The 17,813-nt window shown below is 44.2% G+C and overlaps 1 protein-coding gene across 11 annotated transcripts in view; it reads right to left on the bottom strand.

The window, feature by feature from the left end:
* Positions 1 to 15,568, bottom strand: part of Tk2 (thymidine kinase 2) — a 71,438-nt gene extending 55,870 nt beyond the window's left edge. For 2 of the 11 annotated variants that reach the window (XR_015439834.1, XM_087183088.1), the window contains exons 1-4: positions 15,400 to 15,564; positions 14,457 to 14,494; positions 4,626 to 4,700; positions 1,018 to 1,071 (exon numbers count right to left, since the gene is read on the bottom strand). Coding sequence is in view for 7 of the 11 variants with exons in the window: in XM_087183088.1 (XP_087039214.1) it covers positions 1,018 to 1,071; positions 4,626 to 4,700; positions 14,457 to 14,494; positions 15,400 to 15,514 (282 nt within the window). In the remaining 4 variants the exon portion in view is untranslated. Of the gene's footprint in view, positions 1 to 1,017; positions 1,072 to 4,625; positions 4,701 to 14,456; positions 14,495 to 14,896; positions 15,286 to 15,399 lie in introns of those variants that run through there. The other 9 variants (XM_087183194.1, XM_087183153.1, XM_087183343.1 and 6 more) reach the window with 8 other exon arrangements.
* Positions 15,569 to 17,813: the final 2,245 nt, after the last annotated feature.

Genomic DNA, 17,813 nt, shown 5'->3' with positions numbered 1-17,813 from the left:
ACCCAAAATCCAGGGCTCACCAAGAACCTGGTGTTATGGCTTGTGTCTAGCTGTCCCCCTAAAGCTTTATTCAATCATAAGTGGGGCTTCTCAGAGGCGGCTGGTTCTAGAGTGTGTGATGTTGGGACTGTGTGATGCTGGAATTAAGGGTGTGTGGTTATTTAGTCCACTGACTGGCTTGGCATAGTTCTGAGTGTGCATAATGGGAAGGCCCACCCTGGGAGTGAGTGCTACCAGCCCTCAAGGCATGTGGCCTGCATAGAATATAAAGGACAGAAAGAAGGCTGCTGCCATGGCTTGCTGCTTGCTACTTCACTGCTTTGCTGCCTTCCTTCCTTCTTCTGCCCACCATGAGCTGTTTCCTCCTCTGCGATGACCCTCTGCCATGCCACCCTGCCTTGGAGTCAGGCAACTATGAACTAAAACCTCTACAGACTGAGCCAAAATAAACCTTTCTTCTTTAACTTTGGGTGTCAGGTATTTTATTTCATCAATAAGAATAGAAATTAAGACACCTGGTTAGAGTTTGGTCCTGGAGGGTTAGGCCGCCTAATCTCCTAAAGAGACCTAGGTTCTGATAGCCACTTGGGATGATTTCAGATAGCCGTCAGGAGTTCCTTGGCTCTGCACACCTGCCCAGACCTCAGAGATCTGTGACCTCAGAATCCCAAGATACCACTATTTTCTGCTTGTCCCTCCTATTCTTCTCCAACTCAACTAACAGAAAAAAAATGTCTGCACAGGCTTGGGTTCAGGTTTCAGCACCACCTTCCCAGGCACTTATGGAGAAACTAGACCAGTGATAGTGAACCTCCTAGAGACCAAGTGCCAAACTGCAGCCCAAAACCCACTTATTTCTCACAAAGTGTCAACACCGCAATTAAACCTGAACACTGAGGTTTTTGTTTAGAAAAAACAACTCTATATTAACATCTTTGGTCTTAAAAGAAAAACACAATAACGTGTGGTATCACTTTACCAGTACTGAGCTAGAGATTCACGCAAGAAGCCACTCACCAGAGGATTGTGGCCACGGACATTTCTCCACTTGGGCACAGGCTCCATTAACACCTGGAAGAAAAGAGAACACTGAGCAAGCTGCTATTGCCCAGTTAATCTCTGTGACAGTGTGCAAGTGTTGAGAAAGAGAGAAAGGCACTATCAAGATTTGGCTGCCCAGAGAGGGCCCAAACAGCTGAGAAACCCTCTCTGTGAAGCCACAGTTCCATCTAGATGTGGCCTCCTCATGTAACTTCCAGAAATGACCTGAGAACAACCGAGATCTGAAGGGTGAGTAATCTTCCTAAAGCTGACCAGCTCTCTATACCACAGAACCAAAAGGCAGGCCCCTGCTGCCAGACAGCCTGAGCAGGGATGTGTTCCTACCGCACACTAGCCATGTGTATCAGTCAGAGTTCTCCACGGAGGCAGGACCAACAGGGTAAATGTAGAAATAGATATGTGAGAGGGAATTAATTAGGGAAACTGGCTCTTGTGGAGGCTGAGAACCCTATCTCATGACAGTAGTCTGCAAGCTCGAGTCCCTGAGATGCGAGCATGGCTGAGATGGGGTAGCATGGGTCAGTCCAAGTCCAAAAGCCTCAGAACCAGGGAAGCCAATGGTGTAATTCTCAGTATGAGGCTGAAGGCCCAAGAATCCACAGACCCTCTGGTATAAATGTGGCCTGAAGTTCAAAGGCTGGAGATCCTAGACTTCTGAAATGCAAGGGCAGGAGGAATCTCCAAGAGAGACAGGGAATCCTTTGTTCTCCTTTTTTGTTCTATCCTGGCCTCTAGCCAATTGGACGTTGCCCGTCCACCCTGAAGGTGGATCTTCCCCACTCAGTCCACTGACTCACACATCAATCTACCTGGAAACACTCCCCAGTCATACCCCAAAACAAAGATTTACCAGTTCTCTAAGCATAGTAGCCCCTCTTATTCATGGGGGAATACATTCCACGACGCTCCAGGGGATATGTGAAACTGTAGATATTATCAAACCATATACATATGTACATATATATATGAGAACTATACCACTCAGGAAAAGTATTGAGTCCCCAAGATCCCTTCTGCACCAGGTTTGATGATTCACAAGACACAGCATATAACACTCACAGCCAAAATTTATTACTGTGAAAGGACACAGAGAAAAATCAGGAAAGAGAAAAGATACCTAGGGAGAAAAAAGTGAGGACTAGTGGGAACTTTTCTAAGATCTACATTCCCATACGCTACCCAAAGGCCAACCTTGTAAGCAGGCCTCTGTGCAGTCAGCAGTCCTGGTTAGTCCTAGGCCCTGTTATCAACTCTTTCTACACAGGAACACATGAACACAAGCAAGATAATGTTTATTGTCTTTATCAAAACATATGTATTTTAATAGAAGACAGGAAAAGGAAGGAATGAAGGAAAGAAAATGACTGTAATTGCATGAAAACTGTAGTATAGTCTGATCATCCCTAATCTGAAAATCTAATATCCAAAATTTTCTGAGTGCTGACATGATGCCACAAGTGGAAAATTCCATACTTCGTCTCATGTGACAGATCACAGACAAAAAGGCAGGCACACTAAATACATTAGATAAAATTACCTTCAGGGCACATGTACTAAGGTATATATGACACATAAATTAACTTCATGTTTAGACTTGGGTTCCATCCCCAAGACACTTTATTAAGAATATGCAAATATTCTGAATCTAAAAAAATACAAAGTCTGAAACACTTCTGATCCCAAGCTTTTTGGGGGGGGGCTATCAGGGATCGAACTCAGGACCTTGTACTTGCAAGGTAAGCGACAGCACCACTGAGCTAAATCCCTGGCCCACCCAAGCATTTTTTAAAAGCCAGACATAAAAGATTACACCCCTAAAATCCAGAATAAGTAAGAAGGATCATAGCCCTGGTATAGAAATAATTCTTAAACATCTGTGAGATTATTTTAAGTGGCCACATTTTAAATAAACTAGAAATTTATATTAACTGACTACACTAATATCTCAGATGTTACACAGTAACATTTTAGCCCTATTCAATAATCTGTTTTTTCTTCTTTCACATGTAGACTTTTTTCCTAGCCAGACTGGGAAAAGGTCTATTCTTGCATTCTCCAATGCAGTGGCCATGAGTCACATGTGGCCATTACTTTTTTTGGTTGGTTTGTTTTTTTTGTTTTTTGAGAGCACCTCTCTATTTAATTCAGGCCTTGAACTCACTATGTAGGCTAGCTTAAAATTCATGGCAACCCTCCTACCTCACCCTTCCAAGTGCTGAGATTACAGGTGTGCGCCACCATGCCCAACTCGGCCATTACATTTTTTTTATATTTTAAAAATTTCTATTATGCCTTTGAAATGTGACCACAGATGCTCTTTGATTTATAATGGGGTCATGTCCCAGTAAATCTATCCTAAGTTGAAGATACCCCAAGTTGAAAATGCACTTAATACACTTAATTTACTGCACATCAGAGTACAATTTCTACTCAATGTGTACTGCTTCAACACCACTGCAGAGTCAAAAAGTCCCAAGCCAAATCATTTAACGTTAGGAACTCTGTAGTCCAAAATGAGACATGCAGTATATGTAAAATACAAATTGGGCTGGGGATTTAGCTCAGTGGCACCGCACCTGGCTCGCAAGCGCAAGGTTGTGAGTTCAATCTCCAGTACGGAAAAAAAAAAATCAGATTCCAGATTTAATAGAAAAAATAGAATGCAAAATAGCTCACTGATTGTTTTTTTTTATCCTGACTACCTGCTGACCTGATACTATTTGGGCTATCTAGTGTTAAATAAAATGTTCTTTAAAAATAAAAATAAATAAAATTAAATGTTCTTTTTAATTGAGCCTTTTAGAGATGTTAAATTATAAATTAAATAATAGACAGTAGAGAGCTAGATCTTTTGGAAATGGGAAGGGGACCAAGAGATGGAAGGGAGAGGAAGGGGATGAAAAAAAGAACTAAGATGTGTTATGTACATGTACCAACTCCCCCACAAGGAATGTGATCACTATGCACTACAAACAAGTATTCATAAAGAAAAAATAGGGCTGGGGATTTAGCTCAGTGGTTCCACTGCCTGCCTCACAAATTCAAGGACCAGAGTTCCATCTCCGGTACCAAATAAATTTAAAAATTAAATAATAAAAAATAAAAATAAAAATAAAATGAGGGAAAAAACTAATAAAGACAGATTTTAAAGTTTAAAAAAAATTTAAAATTTTTTAATTTAAAAAATTAGAAAAAAAGAAATGTTGTATTATAGGCTAGAGATACAGCTCAGTGGTGAAGTGCTTGTCTAACATCCAAAAGGCCCTGGGTTCAATCCCCAGTACTGTTAAATCTTTTTTTTTTTTTTTTTTTTTTGGTACCGGGGATTGAACTCACAACCTTGCGCTTGCAAGCCAGGTGCGGTGCCACTGAGCTAAATCCCCGTCCCCTAGTACTGTTAAAAAAAAAAAGAAAAAGAAAAAAATGAAATGTTAAATTATATATATATAGCTTGTACTTACAGCTGGTATTATATTCCTATTTGACAGGGCTGTTCTATGTTCTCTATAGATTATCCTATCAAACTTTTTCAGGTTTCTTCAAATCCAGCGTAAATGGCTTACCTCAACATCTGTTGTACTGGAAAAGAACTCTAGGCATGTTGTCTTCCCACTTGCAATATTGCCCTCAACACAGATCTGGCAAAAGACAAATGTATATTAGAGCCAGAAACCAAGCACTTAAGGCAGTGGTGGCGAACCTATGACACGCATGCCGCAGTAGGCACGCAGAGCCCTCTGCAATGACATCCTAAGTTGTATGAGTTTTTTTCTAAACTAAAACCTCAGTATTCAGATTTAATTGCAGTGTTGGCACTCTGCAATAAATAAGTGGGTTTTGGGTTGCAATTTGGGCACTTGGTCTGGTCTCTACAGGTTTGCCATCACTGAATAAGGGAACATTAGGGAATTTCTAGGAAAGGGCTCAGGTGAACTGCCTAATTGGTCCTGTCCAAGGCTTAGGGAAACCAAAATCCTTCCTCACTAAACTCCTGAGGTCCACTACAATGACAAACCACACCCCACCAAGTCGCCCAGTGGCAGGCTCAAGGGTCTTTCCAGAGCAGACCCTCCTTTACCACACAGCTTGTCCACCCAGCACAGCTCTGTCTTTCCCTAGCTCAACTCCTCAGGCTGTTTAAGTGTCCCATTTCCTTAACCAGAGTCTTTTCTTTTCTTTTCTTTTTTTTGATTAAATTCTTTTATTGGTACAGTGTAGGTATACAACACAATTACATTTCTCATTGGGAATTGTACCTTTACATAATGCATCTTGGTTCTTATTTTTTCCCCATTTCTAGGCCTCCCTTCACACCCTCCACCCTTCCCTATTTACAGACTTTATTTCCATTTTTTCCATTTCTCATTTTTCCTTTCCCTTCTTTCCTTTCCCCTGCCCCTCCCACTACCCCTACCCCTTTCGACCTTTTCTTCCTATTTTACATTTTCGATTATTCATTCTAATCATTGGTACCTTTTAGGTATACAATATAATGACATTCATCATTGGAAATTTGCACCTTTACATAATCTCTCTTGGTTCTTATTTTTCACCGTTGCCCAGCCCTCCCTTCAACCCCTCCAGTCCTCCCTATTTACAAAGATTTTGTTCCTATTTTTCCATTTTCTCGTATTAATCCCATTCCCTTCTATCCTTTCCCCTAGCCCTCCCACTTCTTTCCCCTTTGCCCCTTTTCTTCCTATTTCACATTACCTATTATACATTTAGTCCTTATTTACACTTTCAGTTTCTCACACCAGAGAAACTATTCAGTATTTACACATGTGTGTCCTATTTATTTCACTTAAGAGTATCGCCTCAATGTGCATCCACTTAGCTATAAATGTCTCTAATTTCTCGTTTTTTATGGCTGAGTAGTACTCCATTTTATTTTAAAAAACCACATTTTCCAGAGTCTTTTCAATGGCTTTGAGGTTGGGAAACACATTGTTATGATTTTGACAGAGAATGGCCAACCAAAGCCTCATGCCTCAAAGGTGGGGCTTGTGGAAGGTGACTGGATTATCAGGCAGGCCTACCATTGACTTACTGTTAGGAGGTGGGACCTGGTTAGAGGCTGTGACCTGGAAGGTTTTATATATCTCCCTCCCAAGCTCCTCCCTTCTCTCACTGTTTCCTGGTTGCCTGTGGTGAGCAGCTTTTCTGCCCGGCCCCACACAGTTTTTGCTTTGGAGCCAGCCACCTATGAACTGAAAACATGAGCCAAAATAAACTCCTTTAAGTTGTGGGTGTCAGGTATTGTGTCCCAACAAAAAGGAAAGTGACTAAAACAAACATGTATGTTATCTGGGATCTAACTCACTGCTCTATACTGAAAAAAAAGCATTCAGCCATGAACTGGAAAGTATTAGGAAAAAAAAAAAAAAAAAGAACAAGGACTTTTATCAGAGGCCAGGCCTTAAAATGGGTAACATACATCATCATCACATGTAACCTCACCAGAAGGGGATGAAGCAAGGACACTTGAACCTACACCCGGCTCATGCTAACTGCACCTGGGAGGGGGTGTTGTGGAGCAAGTGGGTGGGGTGCAGCCAGTCACCTAGGATCTATCTATACTGAAGACCAAGGACCTCCTCCAAGTAACTCAACATGGGGAAAGAGGTCAGTTGAGGCAGCGGTACAAGCCCTGGAGATGGGTTACAATCACCCAGGAGCCTTTAAAAATCTCTACGAGGAAACCACAACCAAGACCAATCATACCACAATCGCTGAAGGCAAGTCACAGACCATAATTTTTTGGGTGTGTGTGTAATACTAAAGACACCAAGACCTTCACATCCCCAACCATTTTACTGTATTGTATTGTATTTTCAGACAGGGTCTCACTAAGTCGCTAATTGCCCAGACTGGGCTCAAACTCTGGATCCTCCTGCCTCAGCTTCCCAAAATGCTGGGATTACAGTCAGGCACCACCACAGCAGGCTCTCAGTAACTTACAGCTCCTCAGGTGATTTCAAGCGAAGGCAAAGCGGAGTGCTACAGGACTACAGCAGAGCATGACAGAGTAGTTCCTGACACCTTCTCAGAAGCACCAGAGGAGACGTGTTTTGCTTTGCTGTGCTAGGGGTCAAACCTAGGGCCTAGCAAACACTAGGCAAGCACTCTACCACTAACCCACAGTCCCAGCCATAGCCCCAGCCAGAGAGGACTTGTTTGAAATGTGAGGTAGCACCAGACCCAGACTCTCTGAATCTGAGTTGGAGCCCTTTGACCTGCTGTTCTGAAATTCTGGCAAGGCTCTGCTCAGCCAGGCACTGCTGGTGATGCAAGACAAAAGGCTTTGGCTCAGCAGAGCACAAGGCGGAATGGGCAGTTCTGAATACATAAGAAGACAAATTGGCTGCTGAGAACACTCAGACATCCTCTGGGGCACACAGAGTGAGAGTACTGTACCCTGGTGCATGGTGGCCTGGGCCTTTATATAAACTCCAGCTCGAAGTACTCAGAGAAATGTGGACCACTTGGGTAATTTGTCCAAAGCGCTAGACAAAGCAGAGGACACAGGATGAATTCACATCTAGGCCTAGCAGGCCCCTTCTCACAACCCCTGGTGGAGCCTCAGTCACTCTACATTAAACACGGGCCATAAATGGCCATCTCACCTCACTGCACCCACTATACAGTCAGGAGGCTGTAGCAAGGGGACTGTCATTGCCAGTGAAGTTCTCCTACTTTGATCCCAATGGGTATCCAGGAGAACTGGGCAATCACACTTCCAACAGATGCCAGGCTACCTTCCATTCCCAAGTCCCTGCCAGCTCATTCCTTTAGAACCACAAACTACAAACTGATCCCAAGAAAGTATGCAAAAGGGTACAAAGAGAGCCCATTAGAACACTACTGAATTTAATATTCTGTTGCTGTTCTCCAAAGAAAACTACTTTTCCTCTTCTTGGATATTTATGAAGAGCTCAACCTAGACATTATCCTACAGAGACTATTTCTTCTCTGTGCACTGCAATAACTAATATGTTGTTCAGATGAGATCTTCCAAAACACTCGTCCCTATTCTCACTGTGAAGCCCTGACGAGTTGGTAAATGATCTCGAATGAGCTCAGCCAAACTGCCTACTGGTTTATAGCAACCAAGGCATGAGGAATAGGAACATGGAAGGGACAAAAATCAAGGAAAGGAAGGCTTGGAGGGTGAGAGAGAAGGCCACATTCCAGGTTGACTCTGAAAATAACCCATTCCTGCCTCTGTTCCTTGCACTGTGCAGTGGTGAATTCTCAGGTGTGAGTTTTCAAAATCTGGGTTGGATTCTTGGAGCAGCTGAATTGCTATTGCTTAGCATTCTATTTTCCAGCACTGGAGATCTGAAGGCTTCTGATCCTCAACAAGTTCTTACTGTCCTCATGGCTTCCAAAGGAGTCAATCCTGTGAGGGTTCAAGCTCCTTGAAGGACGCATGCTTCTCTCACATCCTGCAAAATGTGCTCGCTCCTAAATGCCAAGTTATGTAAGTTGGTGTCATTTCTGCTCCACAAGTATCAAAAGAAGGAGCAGGTCACCATGAAAGAAATGCTGCATGTTCTGCCCCATGATTACCGTAACAACTTCCCTCTGAACTTTCAGGAACTCTGTGAGTCCATGTATCTGGGCTTTGGCATTAAAATCAGGAAAGTGAATTACTCTGGCAATACATATGAACTAGTCCTCATCTTGAGTCTTACATACAACGGGATACTAGATGGCGATGATGAAAGAATCATTCTCAAAATCGACATCACTATATTCATCCTGTCTCTAATCTTCATAGAGGGCAACCGTATTAGTGAGGATAACCTAACCCAAAAAGTGAAAAGATGGAACATGTTAGCTCAGTCTGAGCATATTCATTTTGAGGAAGCCTGGAAATTCATCACTGAGGATTTAGTACGGGAAGAGTACCTGATGTACCAGCAGATTCCTAACAGTGATCCTGCTTGCTATGAGTTCCTGTGGGGTCCAAGGACTCATGCTGAAACCAGCAAGATGAAACTCCTAGTTCATATGGCCCATCTTAATGGAACAGATCCCAAGTCTTACCCAGAACTATATGAAGAGGCTTTGGAAGCAGAACTAGGTATAGAGCCAGGGTTCCTGAGAAACGGGATATTGCACAAGGGTGTCAGTGAGTTTGTTCTCCCCAGAGAAGTGAGGCCCATTTTCAGTCTCTGTGGAGAGCAGGCAGTTTTCTAAGTAGTGAGGGCCAGGGGAGGGGTAAAATAGCACACATAGCGTCTTGCTGGCTCCTCTACTTGGGTTACTTGGAAATGGACAGGGGTTTTCTTTATGGTTTTTTGAAGTATTGGTCCTTTTGGGGGGAGACTGAAGTAGCTTGCGTATTTATTGAATGATACTGATCTCCTGTGTATTTTTAGTTTTGTGATGTTGATGTTTGTGTTTTCTGATGGGAATGTGACTTTGTGTGACACTGGTCACAAATGGAGAGCCTCTTCCATTCAAATATAACAGTCTTTCCTGTTTTATCATACAAACAGAAAAACTATTCAATTTATTTATGATAAAATGGGAGTGGAATAGGAATTTCCTTGAAAACTGTAAGTTTACATCAAGTTAGAGGGACCCTAGAAAAAGTGATAAGGATGAAAATCAAATATTGGTTGCCACTTATTTCTTTTCCCCTATTGATCTATACTATTAAACTTATATTTATTGCATACCTGAAAAACAATATTTAAAAAATTAAAATAAAAAAAGAAAAAGGCGGCTTTCAATTCCACTTTACAGTGTTATCTAAAAATATTGTAAGAGGATTCATGCCCATTAAAGGAATAAAGCCATAAAGTAGAAACTGTCACTTATAATCTCAATGCAAAGAGACAAACACCATTACATTTTAGCATATTTCACCCATGCATATTTCCAGTCTTTGAGAGTCTTTCAACCGCTTACTGAAGGACTACTATAAGCCAGGCACTGAGTACTCAAGACAAGGTCCCACACTCAACAAATGAGGGCAGGAGGAAAGTAATAGGAAATTATAAGAAAAGAAGATATTCACCACACTAGTAGCATGCAGCTGGCTGGTCCAAATTTCTGTAGATGTGCTACAATTTACCTCTACTATACTCTTCGATGAAGCTTTGAGTCTAATTTCTCACCATTATAATCGACACTGATGAACCATCTACCTTTTTTTTTTTTTTTTTAATTGGTGCTGGGAACTGAACCCATGGCCTTGTGCCTGCTACACTCCTACCCCTACTCTTATTTTGAAATAACATTTAATCTTTTCTAAAGTAAAAGTTAACCATGCTCACTGTAGAAAATACACAGTGGTATAAAAACAAAATAAACAATCATTCATAACCCCAGAGAGCTGCCACTTGGATGTTTACTCAGGACCAAAGACAAACATGTGACAGGTATGGATTCCAAAGTCCCCACTGGAAAAATATATATTGTCCTTTTAAAGATACTGAGAAATTTCTAGTAAAAAGGAAACTTGGCTAGAAGTCTAACAATTGGTAAACAGATAAAGTGTGCTACTGCCATATAATGGGAAACTGTTATAGTTGTAGATCTAAAATGTCCCCCAAGCCTCATGAGTTCAGAGGTGGGGTTTTTGGAGGTGACTGGATCAGGAAAATGCTGTACTCATCAATGGATTAATCTACTGATGAATTCACTGCTGAATGTGCTATTCGGAGGTCTATCAGAGGTCTGGTTGGAGGAAGTGGATCACTGGGGAACTGGCCAAAAGAGTATTCTTACCCCTGACTCCTACCTCCCCCCTCTGCTTCCTGGCTGCTATGAGGTAAACAGCTCTCCTCTGTCAGGCCCTTGTGCCATACCATTTCTGCTCTGTAGCCAGCCAACCATGGACTAAACCCTCTGAAACTGTGAACCAAAATAAATCTCTCCTTAAAACTGTATCAGATACTGTTCCAGTGACAGGAAAAGGACTATTACAGGAATGAAGTAATGATACATGCTATATATAATGCAGATATATTCCAAGATATTATGCTAAGTGAAAGGCACACAGAAAAGATCAGACCACAGATCCCATTTTGTATGAAATGTCCAGAAAAAGCAAAAAGACAAGAAGTAAATTAATAGCCACCCTGTGCAGGTGAGTGACTGCAAATGGTCACAAGGTTTCTTTCTGACGTGACAGAAATTCTAAATTTGATCATAGTGACACTGCACAGCTCTGTACATTTACTAAAAACCACTGAATTGTAAACTAAAATGGGTGAGTTTTATGGTATGCAAATTGTAATAAAGCTGCTTTTTACAATGGAACTCGGTTCAATGGATGGCATTTAATTCAAAGTACTAAGGAATGACTGCCCATTTTCACCCCACCCCCAAACACCTGCCTTTACACACAGCTCATTGTTAACCACACAACATTCTCTTGCCCTGGCTCAGAACTTCTGTATCATTAACAGTTTCTAAATGTCTTTGTTGCTCTTTTCCCAAGGGCAATTTATGTATTCTTTTCCCATATAGATCATACTTCATGTATTTTCATTATTGTTGGTTACAGGTAGTTTTTTTCTTTTATTCTCCTTTGATAGAGTGAAGCACTGATTCCCATGTCATAAATTTGTATTTTTCAAAAAACCATGAATTTTAATGACATATATTCCATCTTGTAAGACGTACCAACTTAGACACTTTCCTTGCTGCCAAGACAAAACACCCAACAATCACAACTTAAAGGAAGAGAGGTTTATTTTGGTTCACTATCACTCACTAACTAGTCTGTTGGCTTCAAGACAGACACAGGATAGCACAGGGGCATGGTGAAGGAAAAGGTGCTCAGAGCGGGGAGGGAGATAGACCCTTCCAAGTCACGTCCCCAGTGACCACCTCTTCCAACCATGCCCCACTTCCTAACAGCACATTTAGCTATGCATTCATCAGATTAATCCACTGATGAATAGTGTTCCCATGACCCAGTCACTTTCTAAAAGCCTCACCTCTGAACACATGAGATTTTAAGAGGTCATTATAGATCTGAAGCTTAACACATACTATGGTATGACTTACTAAATCCCTACTGTGGATGTTAAGCTCCATCTGACCGTTTTTCTATAAATTGTGATGTGGTGGTCAATTTTTGGATACTGTTAACAGTGTCCGATGGGTGCACACAGCCCAAATATCTTCGACACCCCGGACATCTCTCCTCACCCAGCAACACCTATCAACCAGCAACACCTCTTGCTCGACTCCCCATCATCTGTAGAATCTGTGCCCATCCCTCAGCCACTAGCTAAGGCCTCTACTCCTCCTTGATGGAGCAGCCTCCCTGCTGGCCTCTCCATCTCATCTTGACTTCTAGGACCCTCCTCCATGGTCTACCACCATCTCACCCTGAGAGACAAACAAAATCATGTTTGCATGGAGATGCTATGGTTTGAATATGTCCCCACAGTTTATGTTCTGAAAACCTAATCCTCAGTGCCACACTTGAGAAGCAGGACCTTCAAGGGGTGATGAGGTCATGAGCGCTCTGCCCTCAAGAATAGATTCATGCCATTATCGCAGGAGTGGGTTAGTTATCACAGGAGTGGGTTCCTGATAAAACGATGAACTGGAGGTCTCTTCTCCTTATTCTTCCTCTTGTTCTCATTCTCTCTCTTCTTCTTTTCCACCATGGGATTAGAAGAGTGAGTATATAGCAAGAAAGCCCTCACCAGAGGTAGCCACCTTGACCTTTGACTTCCCAGCTTCTAGAACGCGAGCCAAATAAATTTCTGTCCATTACAGGTTATCAAGTCTATGGTATTCTATTATAGCAGCTGAAAACGGAAACAGAGGGTAAAGTCTTTCAGTGGTCCTGGGTGTTGGGATCTATCCCCAGTACCTCCACACACTCCCAAGCCCAGGTGCCTCCCTAGGGACTGGCCACAAGCCCAAGCCTTCAGGTTCTCTTCCTTTGGGGCCTGCACTAGAAGTTCCCTCTGTCCCAACTCTCCCACCTCCAACTCTCCTCCATCTCTCAAGAGGCATCAAGGGTTTTCAAGGCTCCCCTCAGGCCTCAGGCCTCAGGCCTCAGCCTTCCTCCTCAGTTTCCAAACTCACAGCTGCTCTAGATCTACCATTGTCCTATTTATTGCCATCTCCCTCCCTAATGACAGGGGCTGATTCCCAGGTCCCAGGTGGTAACCAGGGCCTCCCACAACGGACTTCACAGGACTTAAATGGTTAGGGGCATCCCTGAGCCTGAATGCAGACTCCACAGCACTTCCTACTGACTTTCTACTGGGGAGTCGTCAGACCACACCTATAAAGCACCTCCAAAAAAAAAAAAACACCTACAACCCCAGGCCACACCAATGTTAACACAATACTTAAACCTACAATAATGCACTAATTCCTATCTAGTACAACTTTGTATCCCTCTCCCTTTCCACAGTGCTGCCTGCTATACCTTTTCCCCTCCTCTAATCGCATCAAACTTCCAGCAGTCTCAAACATTTCAATCTCTAGTCCTCCCCCTACGATGTCCCTCCCTCCCAGACCCTCTCCATCACCCTGAGTATGCCAGAAGCCTACTCTCCACCTTTTGCAAGGGTGCCACCACAACCAAGCCACTCCTTCAGGAGTTACGAACTTCCCACTACCTAAAGAAATTTAGCTCCCAGATTTATGGTTACCAAAATATTGTCCCCAACCCCAGCCAGTTTAAACACCCAGTGGACATTCCCCTAGTCACGTCTAACATGAACTTGCTTTGCTTTCTAACCTCAGACCAAGCACAGCACCTCAGAGGCAGCACCTCAAATCATCTCCATGACTGAATGCACATCTTCGGATTCTCATGGATGCTCCCTGATCCCATCCTCACCCACCAGTCTGAGCACTGGATAACAGGAGGAAGTGGTCAGCACACCTCCCCTCACATCTGGGCTACTGTACCCCAACCTTCCCTACACAAGATGTACACTTTTCAATCCCTTCACAATCACTCTTCAAGCTCTGGCAATCCAAATCTACCTGAAGGATAGGAATATATGTATGCTTCTACCTGTGTAGATTCTGGAAAGGGACAAACAAGAACTGGTAACAGAGGTGGCCTCCAGACAGGGGAGATAGATTTTTTATTTTTTACTTTTGGTGGAGCAGGAGATTGAACCCAGCACTTCACACCAATCTTTATTCCCAGCCCTTTCTTGATTTTTGAGACAAGATCTCACTCAGTAAATTGCCCTGTCTTGAATGATCCTACCCCAGCCTCCCAAGCTACTGCGATTACCTAAGTCACAGCACCCAGCAGATACTTATCCTAATCCCTGAAGATTCTCTGTACTTCTGTATTTTACTATGTGCACATATTCCCTCACTCCCCTCCTCAAAAAATAAGTAAACAAAAATTACCCTAGAGAGTGCACACAAGAACAACTTACCACTGATTTCTTCTCTTTTTCGTTTTCTCTATCTTTATCTACAAAAGAAAGGAAATCAACTTTTAGACTCAGTTTTAAAAAACTCACTCCTCTCTGTACTAATTTGCTAAAAGACCACAAAAACAGTAATTTTTGTGCTTGCTCCCTGGCCTAAAAATGCTTTCCATTCTCAGGACCCTCCGTGGGTAGAGACAGTGCACTTCATCCACCTATGTGTGACACCATGCAACTGGGTCGCACACGTAAATCTAGCCTCAAAGTGTGCTCAGGTTTTTTCACTTGATATATTATACATTTATTCCTCGCACTGGGTCTTCTCAGTGGACATGCAGAGCGGCCTGCACTCAGCCGTCCAGAAAAGTGGGAAGGAGGCTTGGATTTGGGGAGGGGACCCAGGCTGTTGCGCCAGGCTGGGTAGACAACATGCCCACCCAACTCACAGGTGTTTCTGAGGCGCCATCGAACGCCACAGCCTGGCCCATTTCTTGAGGGGGGGGGTAGGTCCTCACAGCCAGCAAGGGTCAGGGGCCGCCAGGAGCCTCACTTCGCAACACCACCCCCTGGGACCAGAGACCCCGAAGGCCCGTCAAAAGCAACTCCCAGTCCCCACTGGACCGAGGCCAGGGAAGGGGTCGGGGTCCCAGGCCGGGGCGGAAAGTCCAGAGCAGCCTCAGCCTGTGGGGTGGGTCCTACCGCTCCTCAGAGTCCCCCTCCGCGAACCAGAGGGAGAAGCAGGCCTCGGGCCCCACCCGGTCCTGACTGGCTAGCGTCAGGACTGCAGCGGACGACCGCCCCAGCCCCGCGCCGCACCCCGGGGAAGTCCCGCGCCGCGGAGGCGGAGCTTCAGTGTCCGGCGGTTCCGCGAACGGGGGCGGGGGGGGGCAGCGGCCCCCAGGGAGACGAGAACTACAAGGTTACAAGGTGAAACAAAGGCTTGAGTTACCCGGAAGCCAGGCGCGGAGCTGCGGCCCGGCACCCGAGGCGGTGCTCGCGGGGCTCCCCGGCGCCACACGGCGCAATACCCGGGAGATCCAGCCCCGTAGCGACCCCAGCAGCATGGCGGGGCGGCGGATGCACCTCCCCCTTTCTTCTCCGGCGAGTCCCTAGCCGACGCCGCAAGCTCCGCCCTGGATCCTGCTGGGGCGGCCCTTAAAGAGCCCCTGCCGCATTCCATCCTCTCCACCACTGTACTGATTGGAGAGGGAGGGTTTGCGGCTCGCGGCTAGCAGAATGTACTCCTGACTCCGCAAGACCGAGAAGATGGGTGGCTACTAATCACAGGGACTGATTGGTTCGTGAGTTATTGCAGATCGAGCGCCCTATCCCGTCCACAGCGGGCACACACCCACTCATTAAGTCATGGATTCCTCCCACCAACCCAGCAAGTAAAGTAGGAATTGTCACTCCCGTGCTGAAAGTTCCTCCTCGATGAATTGAGCAGTTTGCTCAAAATGGCCCTGGGTTTGATCCCCAGAACTGCCCAAAGGGGTTTGGGGAGTGGAGGTGGAGTTCAAACCCCTCTGTTTTGCTTCTCGGCCCTCCTTCTCTTTACTCTGGACTTTGCAATTTCTAGGGTCTGGACTCTAATAAAATTGGAGATCCCTCAGGCCGGCACAACTGGTATTCCAACTGGACGGACAAACGGGAATACAGCCAGAACCTGTAAGTTGCACCTGTTGCCAGGAGCAAGTATTCATCCCAAATGTAGAGCAGACGGGGTGTTATAAGTCATATGGCCAAGGCCAGTTACTCCAGCTGTCGCATCTTGACTGGATGTGAGTTCCCCTGCGCAGTAGAAGAGTTTCCCACCTTTCCTAGGAGCGCAAGATGCTGGCAGCCACTTTGGGGCAGAGAAAAGGAAGTCATTTTCAGTGTTAGTGCTATAGGAGAAAATGTAACTCCCAACCTGTTAGATGACACATACGCTGAGTTCGTATCCCCCAAAACCGAAGGCTGAATTTTAAGGAACAGAGGTTAAGAATAGGAAAGATTTATTGAGAGATAGCCCCTGAGGGGCCGAGGGTTTAGCTCAGTGGTTCCGCCGCCTGCCTCACAAGCACAAGGTCCCGAGTTCAATCCCCGGTACCAAAAAATTAATTAATTAATTAATTAAGACTCTTCTTTGGGCTGAGGCTTTAGCTCAGTGGTTTCGCCGCCTGCTGCGCAAGCGCAAGGACCCAAGTTCGATCCCCGATACCAAAAAAAAAAAAAAAAAGATAGCCCCTGAGAGACAGGAGGGGACCCAAAAGTGGGTTGCCACCAAGACCCTTTGTCGGGGTAATTTATACAGCAAAGTCACAAATGTGGGTACAACATTGGTCAAACTATAATCAACCAATAAGATTACAAGTATAGTCATTTAGCTAATATTGATCCAATAGGGAAGTGAGTCACGTAGCAAGGGTACATGGAAAGAATAGAGGCATTTTTGGGAAGGAATGGGTCAGGATACTCTGGGCATCCACCTTGGTGACTCATGTCTATCTGGACTTAAACGACTGGGTGGTACCAATCATGTTATAATCACAAATTTCCATCTATCCCTTAGGGAAGTATGCAAGTCTTGCTTTTTTCATATGGGCCTCCAGGCCCAATTCTGATCTCCACCTTTCACTGACTTAGAGCCCAGTCCCTTTTTGACTGTATAGTAATTTCTATCTAACTTAGCTGCCTACCTTATTGACTTCTAGATCTGTCACCTGAAAGGCCACCCCTCCATCTTGTGCCTATCTGGCACACACCTAGCAAGGACAAATGTTCACTCCGTATTAAATAAACTTCAAATTAAGGTGAACATTTTTGCGGGTGACCTGGTATAAGGCTGTTGAAGGTAACTGCTGATCACTTTTGGTGGAATGAGCCGCCTGCTGCGCAAGCGCAAGGACCCGAGTTCGATCCCCGGTACCAAAAAAACCCCCCAAAAACAAAAACCACATTTGGTGGAATGAAATGGACTGGGATGGACAGGATGCAAACAGGTCCAAATGGACTAAAGTGATGGCCAAATTATCCAAGGCAGAACATAATTCATATAAAAGGAGTGATACATACTTCATATTCCTAAAAAGAAGCCCCCTAAAATGGTGCAGCTCTGCACCATTGAAGCACTTATGAAAAACATGAACTGAATTCAAGAATCTGAAAAAACTTAGGCTGTTCTAACTCTGGAAAAACTAACACCAGAGGGAAGTAAAAGTAAAATTGTACAGAACTAACAGGTTGACCCAAGCTCAGGCTACACACACTCTATAACTACAGGACACCAGACCCAGGGGAACTTTCAGAGAGAGAAACAGACATGTCCTTGCTTTTGTGGAATTTTATTCCTTTTTTGTAGCCAATATAAAAATTATACAT

This window comes from Heterocephalus glaber, unplaced genomic scaffold (assembly GCF_053883595.1).
Source record: "Heterocephalus glaber isolate CG9 unplaced genomic scaffold, H.glaber_assembly_v1.0 deba00000071, whole genome shotgun sequence".
NCBI lineage: Eukaryota > Metazoa > Chordata > Mammalia > Rodentia > Bathyergidae > Heterocephalus > Heterocephalus glaber.
The sequence above is the reverse complement of the archived record's forward strand: the minus strand, read 5'-3'. Positions and strand labels throughout refer to the sequence as shown.